The sequence below is a fragment of the Polyodon spathula genome, chromosome 9, assembly GCF_017654505.1.
Source record: "Polyodon spathula isolate WHYD16114869_AA chromosome 9, ASM1765450v1, whole genome shotgun sequence".
NCBI lineage: Eukaryota > Metazoa > Chordata > Actinopteri > Acipenseriformes > Polyodontidae > Polyodon > Polyodon spathula.
This window is the reverse complement of record NC_054542.1, coordinates 504,268-515,135: the sequence shown is the minus strand read 5'-3', so window position 1 is coordinate 515,135 and position 10,868 is coordinate 504,268. Positions and strand designations below refer to the sequence as shown.

General features: G+C 36.2%; 1 protein-coding gene across 1 annotated transcript; it reads right to left on the bottom strand.

Annotated features, from left to right (window-relative positions):
- Positions 1-1,075: 1,075 nt before the first annotated feature.
- LOC121321354 (vacuolar protein-sorting-associated protein 36-like) lies at positions 1,076-10,369 on the bottom strand. The gene is made up of 12 exons (XM_041260255.1): positions 10,182-10,369; positions 9,695-9,763; positions 9,286-9,356; positions 8,693-8,807; positions 8,201-8,290; positions 6,998-7,084; positions 4,899-4,931; positions 4,726-4,803; positions 3,843-3,977; positions 3,175-3,240; positions 2,007-2,071; positions 1,076-1,166 (listed from the first exon to the last, which is right to left on the bottom strand). Exons 1-12 carry the CDS (start codon positions 10,275-10,277, stop codon positions 1,076-1,078), a joined length of 996 nt encoding a protein of 331 aa, XP_041116189.1. The 5' UTR covers positions 10,278-10,369.
- Positions 10,370-10,868: the final 499 nt, after the last annotated feature.

Below are 10,868 nucleotides of genomic sequence, written 5' to 3'. Positions count from 1 at the left end.
TAATTATACACATTTACTATATACTATGTATATACTACTTGTTTCGGTATATACAGTGGCTTGCGAAAGTACTGACCCCCCTTGGCATTTTTCCTATTTTATTGCCTTACAACCTGGAATTAAAATTGATTTTTTGGGGGTTTGTATCATTTGATTTACACAACATGCCTACCACTTTGAAGATGCAAAATATTTTTTATTGTGAAACAAACAAGAAATAAGACAAAAAAACAGAAAACTTGAGCGTGCATAAGTATTCACCCCCCAAAAGCCAATACTTTGTAGAGCCACCTTCTGCGGCGATTACAGCTGCAAGTCTCTTGGGGTATGTATCTATAAGCTTGGCACATCTAGCCACTGGGATTTTTGCCCATTCTTCAAGGCAAAACTACTCCAGCTCCTTCAAGTTGGATGGGTTCCGCTGGTGTACAGCAATCTTTAAGTCATACCACAGATTCTCAATTGGATTGAGGTCTGGGCTTTGACTAGGCCATTCCAAGACATTTAAATGTTTCCCCTTAAACCACTCGAGTGTTGCTTTAGCAGTATGCTTAGGGTCATTGTCCTGCTGGAAGGTGAACCTCCGTCCCAGTCTCAAATCTCTGGAAGACTGAAACACGTTTCCCTCAAGAATTTCCCTGTATTTAGCGCCATCCATCATTCCTTCAATTCTGACCAGTTTCCCTTGCCTCTTGCTTGGTGGTGCCGCTTGCTTAGTGGTGTTGCAGACTCTGGGGCCTTTCAGAACAGGTGTATATATACTGAGATCATGTGACAGATCATGTGACACTTAGATTGCACATAGGTGGACTTTGTTTAACTAATTATGAGACTTCTGAAGGTAACTGGTTGCACCAGATCTTATTTAGAGGCTTAATAGCAAAGGGGGTGAATACATATGCACGCACCACTTTTCCGTTATTTATTTTTTAGAATTTTTTTAAACAAGTTATTTTTTTCATTTCACTTCACCAATTTGGACTATTTTGTGTATGTCCATTACATGAAATCCAAATAAAAATCTATTTTAATTCCAGGTTGTAAGGCAACAAAATAGGAAAAATGCCAAGGGGGGTCAATACTTTCGCAAGCCATTGTACCTTAGAAAAAAGCCTGTACTTGTATGTGTACAAAAAAATGCCACATTTGGGTCTTCAGTGGCTCTCCTAGTAAAAAAAAAAAAAAAGTTACTCTAATCTATGAAAAGCAAGTGGACACATCATGCAAATGTAAGAGGCCAGTGTTAAAACAAAAAAAGTAACTGTAGTTTAGGGCTACTGTTCTTTAACTGCTAACTAGATAGTGTGGACTGCTAAGATTGTGTAGTGCGACTGACTCGTGCTTGAATTCTACTTCAAATTGATATTTTTATCATTATTGATTTTTCTATTTCTACATTGGTTTAAAGCATTTATACTTCAAATATGAAATGGGACAGTTCAGTCCCTGGATATGATACACTTTTAAACTACATTGCACTACAAGTACAGTACATACATACATACATACATACATATACTATATATATATATATATATATATATATATATATATATATATATATACACACATATATATATATATATATCTTAAAAGAACATTTAAAACACATGCTGTACTTTGTATGTGTTTGTGTCAAGCTCTGAAGCATTCCAAACTGGATATATGGATGTATCTGAGATAGAGCTCAGTTCTGGGATATGCATGTGGCTCTAAAGTTGCAAAATTGATACAAGCAGGTTAAAATAAGGAATTGTGGTCGGTATCCTTGTAGGGTAGAACACGAGCATGCTTTACAAAGTTTTGTGAGGCTGGGTGTCCATTTTCGTTCAAAATGTGTCAATGATCATTTTTTGGCATAAAGCTTGCTCTATGTGAGCGAAACAAAGCAGCATTTTCATCAAAACAGGATAAAGGAAGGGAAGACATCTGGAAATCCCTCCAGCAGTGTAGTGCAGCAATGCCACCCAATTACCTTCAACTATTACAGGGGTACAATTACTCACCTTAAAGGCAGTTTAAGTGCTTCAAACATTTTGCAGGCATTTACAAGATCTTCTGGAGAAAGTAACTAAGGACAAAGATGAAAAGTGTGGGCAGAGATCAATTACCTCTGGCATCAAGGCATATGAACAAAGACAATTTTAGGAACAGGAAAAGGCTGCTAGGCCCAACAAATTTACTGTCCTTGATTGATTTCCTTATCACAACAACATTCCCCCATCCTCTTCCTCAAGTAACACATCTATCTGTAACTTGAACCCTTTTAAATGAGTTGCTTCAACTGCCAGGACTTTCCTAACAACCAACAGCATCTTAACATAAAGATGTCAGCCCACAATGGATACGTATCCTCTTAACTATAACTACACAGCAACATTAGCATGAGATAACATCTGTGCAATATGGAAAGCTTTTAGTATTGTCAGTGCACATGCACTCGCTTTGCTCCTGACAGTGTGCCTCATGTAATTTACTGGTTTTCAATGATCAAAAAATACACAAGCACTTCTACCAGCATATTTACACCCTGTAGGTAACAACATACAAAACAAATGTACACCCAGCTGGTTTCCACCAAACAGCCAGATAAATATGGTCCTCCCACCAATTTGGAATTATGCCATCAAGTGCTTCTAGCTAAATTCAGATGCTTATTCCTGCAACAAATGGTATCAGAGTCACAACTAAATATTTAAGTCACTCTTGACCTCCTCTAATTCAAAGTAGAAAATTGGTCAATACCCCAGCACTCACAATTTTGTGTAGCGGCAGAGTGCTTATTTTAGATTTGTATCAAGTCCCACCCCACAACCTTATTTCATAGATAAACTCTTGCAGGTATGACAAACTGAACTCTATGGCTCCATAGAAGTCCCAGGTCCCAAACATAGATGCACTGGACTCTATGGTGTTACTATAGTATTCAAACGTGTGTGTTCCCCATGGTGGTTTCTGCTTACTAACTATTCCTGCAAGAACTGCTTCTGAAAAGACTCCTCAAGGCTGTTTTTTGGGGAAGTTGGGGAAGCATAGCATTGTACATTTTAAATTAAATACAGAGTAAAAAAAATAGTAAATTAATAGACTAAAAAACCTTGAGGCCCCATATTATAATACATTTGTGAACCTTGATTCATAATGTGCTTTTTAAAACCCTTTGTGTTTTCTTACCTCCATTCCACGAGCCCGGTTGACAAGACAATACACTTCTGTCAATGCCATCATGCCTCCTTGTTCCTAAAACGTATTTAACTTGATCAGTAGGTTGGATAAAAATATTGGTCTGATCAATAGTATGGCTTGTTCAAAATACTTTTAGCAGTTGTCACAGTTTTAAAAACAATCAATCCATATTATACAAGGTTCTACCCTCTTTAAATGCTCTGGTGGTTCTGCTACAGTTGCCACAATCCACTAGGCTGACCAAATGTGCAAAGAAGCACGTAGACACACACTGTAACTGTAGCTTAAAAGCATGATCCACAGTTGACATTTTCCATGTAATGTTCCACAAGGATTGCCTAGCTGGTATCTAAGCAATACAGTCCATCTTAAAACAAGAAGCTACATACTGTAATCTTCATGTTAAAATAAATAAAATCACATCAGTTAATGAATATTTTAGAATTTATTTACAAGTTCATTCTTTTTAGGCCAAATGTGCTTGCTTTTGATAAACAAGAGTTCAGAGTAAATTTTAGTGCTTGTAAAGATGACTGTTGGGCTGTATCATACTATTAGTATATCTTTGTAATATTTTCATTGAGAAATACACTTTTTCTTTTGCGTCCCTGCTTGGAATTATTATGAATGCAGTGTTAAAAGAACGGGGTCCTTGCCTCCAGTGGTGCCAGCAGTATCTCGCCAAGCTGTTTGGCTAACTGCATGTGGTAATGTGTTCCAGACCCATGGGTTTCCCTTGTGACTGGATTCGCTATGCCCATACTCAAGAGGTAGGACTTGAATCGGATAGTCTGAGGGAAATAAAACATTTGAAATACAGTGATGCTCATTACACTGACAGTCTTCCTGTGATTTCAATTAACAAATACATTATTTAGCTGTCTGAATGATCTGTTGTTACGAGTTTAGCAAATACATTATCAACTTGAATTTTTCACAATTTGGTACAATTTTCCAAGGAGGACAGAGGGGCTCATGTTTAATAGCAGTTCTGAAGAACTTTCTCATATAAATAAGTCAGACATGAGCCCTTTACTTATGGGCCTTCGATTGGATTGACAAGGCAGATAGTAAAATACGACTGACATCTTGTGTGCGCTCAGTCAGGCACAGAAATGCAACTGAAATGATGAATGGATGATAGTTTAAGAGTCCTTACATTACGTGGCAGCCTGGTTGAACAACTAAAATTAAGCTTCAATGAAGAACCGTAGTTCTTCAATAACATTTGTTATGAGTAAGTATGAGAATTGTACCACTAAAGGTGCTATATATACCACTATATAAGTAACACACAGCTCAAGTTTTGGTATTGTTATGTTACATCATTAAAGTTTAAAAATGAAACCCTAAAGAAATGGACAAATCCATCACAAGATGACAATCTGTATGTTATATAGAGGGTGATTTTTAAGTCTACTTGGTGCTGCTGCTGTGAAAAAAACTACAGTATTTACAGCATTGAAATGCAACAAGTTTTTAGGAATAGCACCACGGATTGTATAATGTGCTGTAGTTTTCATATCTGCCAAGAATTACCTCATCTTCTGTGATGTCACCTTGCTTATCCTTGATTTTGCTAGCTATAGACCGGGATAATTCCACCATTTCCTTTGCCTGAGAAATAAATGGCTCAGTGTTAATAAGCTGAACTCTTGACCTTGATTATACAGAAACAAAATGCATGACCGATAAAATGTATAATTTTTTACCTTTTCCATAAGCTTGCTGAGATCTTCAAATGCCTGAGGGAAAGATAACACATCATATATTAAAATGAAACACTGCATATCTACCAATGAAAATAGAACAAAAAAAAATGATTACATATTTCTATCAGGCTATCTGGAGATTAAACTAATATTATACAATATGTCTGATATTGTTTGAACACACCATGAATGCGTATAATAGCATGCAAAGGCACAGTTATGCAGGTGAAAACTGACACAACAAACTGTGTCAGGGAACAATTGTAAGGGGCAATAACAAAGGTTTTACATATTTTTCATACACCTCACAACTATCATTCCCTAACTAGAGTTAATGTTTGATTTTGCAGACATTCTTGCTTTGACTCCTGTGAATACCACTATTCTGCCACAACATTATAAGTTCACTTCACTTCAGAGAGAGCTCCATGTGGCAAGAGGTCCTTACACCTGCAACATGTTAAACGGTCACAGTAAAAATGAAGTCTTGAAAAGAAAATTATTTATAGCAAAATGAAAAGGGGCATGTGAAGCAGCTGATGCCTTTAGGTCTGTTCAACTTTGAATGTTTGGGTTATTACACATTTAAAGAAGCACAGCACATTATTAAGGAAGCGTCATCTAGGTGTAGAAATATAATAGTGCATTAAAAACCCAGGAAAGATTGACAGAACAGCAGAACCTAAAGATATTATCATCAGGCAAGGCAGCTATACTCCTCTCTGTAGCACTCATGTATGTTTCCACATAACCTGTAAGGTTATGGAAAGTTCCAGATATATTGATATGAAATGAGCCTCTTAGCGTGTTTCTATTATTTCAACTCCATCCCTTCATGCAGGGTGACCCTGGGAACAAAAGGCGAACGCACACACCTACAGGAACTTCCTCAGATAAACAAAAGCTGAAACACTGGATTCTTATCAGCAACAAACAGCCAACGCAGGAAGCCTTTGTTAAACTGGAGGGGCACCATAAAAGGGTATCTTTGGTTTATTAAATCAAAAATGAATGGGAAAAATGATAAACTCTAATCTCTCGTACCAAGCTGTCATATAAATAGACCATATTTTGACACAATTGGTAGTTTCTGTTTTCCTAAAGTGTAATTAAACAAAGGACCACGTCTCTTTGAGAAGTCATTCTTTCCATTTGGTATGACTATGTATATATGCAAAACAATTGTACCATTTTAATTTAACAGCTTCCATTTAAAGGTATTTCAGTTAGTTTCACATATCAGTAACGAGTATTACTGTAATCTGTCCATTAAGTAGAATTGAACTGAAATCATTAACTAAGAGTGTTTTTTTTGTTGTTTTTTTTTTTTCTGTTCATGCCAGTTTTGTATCAAATATCCATTGAAAACTTAATTACATTTTGGTGGAGAAGTTTCCAACATATAGGCTAGGACTGGCCAGCCAAATCAGGTATTAGTAATGTGAAAAACTCACAAATTATAACACTCAATACCTCCTGCTAAGGGACGTTAACATTTAGTTTTATGACAAAGAGTACACAGTTGTGAGCAGATTGTGACAATGTGAGCATATTGGCACCTCTAGAACATCCCTGTGAAAAACAATATACATTATGCAGACTGATAGTTAATATTACTTCATATAAACTTTTTTACTAGCGTTTGAAGAAAATCTATTCAACAATTTTGTAGCACTTCTTCATAGAGAGTCAAGGATAATAACTGACTGCAGTTTCCTTTCAGTAGTTTTGGAGATATTGTTGTCAGGCTCCAAAGATGTTATACCTTCAATATCTACGAAACAAACACTCCCAGAGTTATAGCAATTCACTGTGCATCATATAAGCATGCCCTCCTGGGGCACTTACCGTCTTTAATTACTATTGGTTATCAAAGTATATGTATTTTGGTTTTACAAAAATAAGAAGATAAATAAAGCAGCAGCTTCAGAGAATGATGTTAGTTTTTGTTCTAGTTTTCTAAAATGAACAGATGTATTTTACATTTTAAAAATGTTCTCATTTGTGTCTGTTGGGTGGGAATTGCTCCAGGATGGAGGAGGAAGCTTGCTGCAGCAGCCCAGACAGAGGGCTGGCCTCAAGGGCATAGAGCCTCGTACCTCTGAAATGTTTTTGTCCATCTCTTTTCGCTTTTCCTCCAGTTTCCTCTCGATACCCACAATTCCAACTGCCCGCGTTCGTCCTGCCTGCAGCCAAGTCACGAATAAGGAAGGAAGTATGAACAATTTCAAATCTTTTTACGGGTCATGCATTATAAGAGACAAAAAAACATGGCTCCTTTTCTGTTTGTAACGGACGCTGAGAATGTTGCCTTTTTCTGCATTGAATGCTATTAACAAAAAGATAAACCCAATATTATTCTACATTTTATATTGGAAATGCTGTTTAGAACTAACAAGCTTTTTATGTCAGGAACCTGTTATCTATGTTTTTATATATATATATATATATAAGTTAATGTAAATTATGTAAATTCAATCATGAAACTTGCTTCAGAAAAGTGTTCCAGAAGACCTTTCAATCATTCTATCTGATAGTACAGTGTCAATAGTGTTGAACAGTGCCACACACTGGTCACACTAAAACACTGTATCCTCCTTCTCAGCAGCTGAGATAACATGCAATGTACAAACGTTACACATTCAGTTAGCAATAATTTAATCTATTTATTCACAACTTTTAAAACTATAGTCCAGCTGGCAAACATTTGGCAACTTTTTTTCCAAATTGTATTTTCATTATCATTTGTTTTCTTCAAAGGTTAGGATAGACCTGATTATAGATCTAGTTCATGCAACCTTAATTATCTGGTAACTGGAGCAAAAATATGACTGCCATACTGATTGCTTTTGCTTTTGTAAAGGAATGCCTTTCAATATATATAAAAAAAAAAAAAAAAAAAAAAAAACACACACAGCATATTCACTCTCTCCATATATGTTCTCCATCAATAATGATATCTTTCATCAGCACTATCAACATGCTAATAAAAAAAAAAAAGATTTTTGAAAGCCTTGGTTATGACTTATTCAAGCTTGATTTTAATAACCACGAAATGGAAACATTCAAAGTGGCAGACTATGATATTTCCAGTATGGCGATTTAGCATGGGCAAGTTTGTGGAGACTTTCAATACACAGACTGTACTTCCGAACAAGCTTGTGCTCTTGATGACATATCATTAAAAGAGAGTTTGTCTTAAAAGACAGACATTTAATGATAAGCTAATCTATTCATTTAGATGTTTTTACTGTAAATATATGCTTGATTTTCTTTGATCGATTCTTATAAAGTTTTCTTACCTGTGAAGTGGTGCTTGTATTAATAGGCAGAGACACTGGCATACGCTCCCATCTCTTCTGAGTCATCTCTTCTGATAATCGCCTAGAAAACTAATTGCAAACAGCCAAATGGAGCTTACATCAGCACAAACAAGATACAATCCCTATATCTGAAAGGACTAACAAATCATTAAAACAGCAGGTCAAAAGTTTTGAAGTTCACCATGTGATTAATACTGTTATATTTATTATAAATATATCCTCACATTTAGCATGGATACCTAATCAAATAAAACATCACTGATTTAGAAATGCAATCACACTGCCCAGCCTTATTCACTTCAGATTTACAGTCCAGTTTTACAGTTCAGCCATTATAGTTGTGTTTTACATCTGCAACAGGATACTCTCTTGGCCTTGGAACTCTTCTGGCACAGAGTCGATGTTCTCATTTCTAAAGGACCTATATTCATTTTCAAAGAGATACTATGTTTAGCTTTATGTTTTTTTTACCTCAATCTGTCCATGTTCTTTGAAAGACAGTTTTATGTAAGAGTATTTGCTGGTTTGGTATGGTCCAGGTTCTTTGTTGGAAGGCGCTGGGTGAAGATGAACCACTATCTTAGCACTGAGTAGAAAAAAAAAAGTGACAGAGATATCATAATCTGAGATTTTTATGAAGCCAACTTTCAAACCGTATAAAGGACAAAACCTACAATTCTTTGCCTGTTTTAGGTTGATTCAATTTAAGGAAATATGAAACTGTAAAAAGTACCAATATGTGATGGCAATGGAGACTTCTGTATTGCCAAGTGAGAATGCCTCAAACTTCATGTCATGAGGAAGCAGTACAGGACGAAACTGCGTCAGTGAGGAAAGCTGAGGAGTTCACCCATCAATGCAAGTTCATCCCAACCTTGCTCAACTGCATTGACATTGAAGGGTTATGATGGCCAAGGTAGAATACTGAAGTCTACATAAGTTCAACAATCAGCAACAATGTTTAAGTACACACAAAAGATTATTCACACAAAAAAAGGAGCTAGAGGAGACTAACAAGCTGAGGCTAACAAGCTGAGGCTAACCGCTTGTTTGTGATTGCTTACCTCTTCCCTATCCCTCCTGCCTGCTCCTCAAATAATACAATCTGTGACAGTGGCATGGCTATACAACAGTCCTGAAACAAACAGAAAGAGCACACATTGATTTTGATCAGTAATGAAAAATCATGATTTCAGCAATAAAGCAAATAGTCCAAGTACTACTGCAAACAATCTACCGGTACATTTCTTGCTTTACAAAAAATACAAACACAACAAACAGTTTTACTACAAGTTTTAATTTAATATGCAAGTCTGGCACACAATACTGGCAGGGATCTCTAATGTTTATCTTTTGTACAAAAAAAAACACATGTATGAGGCCACAAATACGAAAGTATAGGATGTTTATGACCACCTCTACCAAGACCTGTTAACCAGTTAAGCTAAAGCAATCAATTTCATATCAACTTACATGATTTTTGTGGTCCCTCCAGAGCAATCTGTGTGTGCTTAGAAGCAGAGTCCCCAGATCCATTTTCCCCTAATCAACAAACAAAAAACACATACAAGCCCTTCACGTGATCTATCTGTAGTTGCGGTACATATTGTACTATAATCACAACGAACTTTAATTAACATTAAACCAGTAAAACAAACACCGAAACAGGCATACTTACGGAGGCTGAGAATAAATCTGCACGACAGTGCAGTCAGTGGCGTATGATTCATTACTCACTGGGGAAAATTTCTCACTATAATTGATCATTTAGTTGACATGTACTAACAACCAACAAGCGACACAAAATGCATGTATAATACTTGCCACAAAAATGAATGCATTTGAATTTATCTAAAACGTTTTTACGAACTTTCTTTCATAGGCCTGAATCCTGGGATTCGCCTTGAATGGCATGCCCTAGTATCTTTCTTCCAAACAAGTTGTGTTTAGTTCATTTTACCTTCTCCTCTCCATCATAGAGTTTGACGCCTCTCTGCTGGATCACCAGAGTTTCGTTAATTTCCAGCAAACCACTGGACCACACGAACCGATCCATTTCTCAGTCTTATGTTACTGATTTTACATCAGCAAACCAGCCCTACACTTCCTCGTTTGTTGACATACCAATGACACGACCAGACAAAAATGAACCCAGTGCTTGGAGCGTCCCCTTGTGTCTCTCATAATATTATTAAACAGGAACGCAAAAACAGTACAGTATTGCAATTACTTACTGTATTTAACCGTCATTCATTGTACTGTCCCAAAGTTTCAGGAAAAACAAAAATAGGGCAGTTATAAATGGAAAGGGACTCCCCTTGTCTAAAAAAGAAAGGCTATTAAAATCAGGGTTGCCAAACATGGTTGAGAGGGCATTTCAAACGATATATACACCTTTACCAAATCAAAATACAGTGTGAATTTGTCATAACTTTTGCTGCATTATTTGCTTGTGAAAGCGTTTAATTCTATGCAATGTCGTATTTTGCTTTCAGTAATATCCTGATATGCATTATGCCATAATATAACGGATTTAACTTATTTTTAATAACTGTATTTAATGTTGCTGTTGATAGCAGAAACGAATGGGATTTGAAGTACAGTGTTTTTATTATGGTTTAAAATTCAAACTGTAATTTTGGTCAGT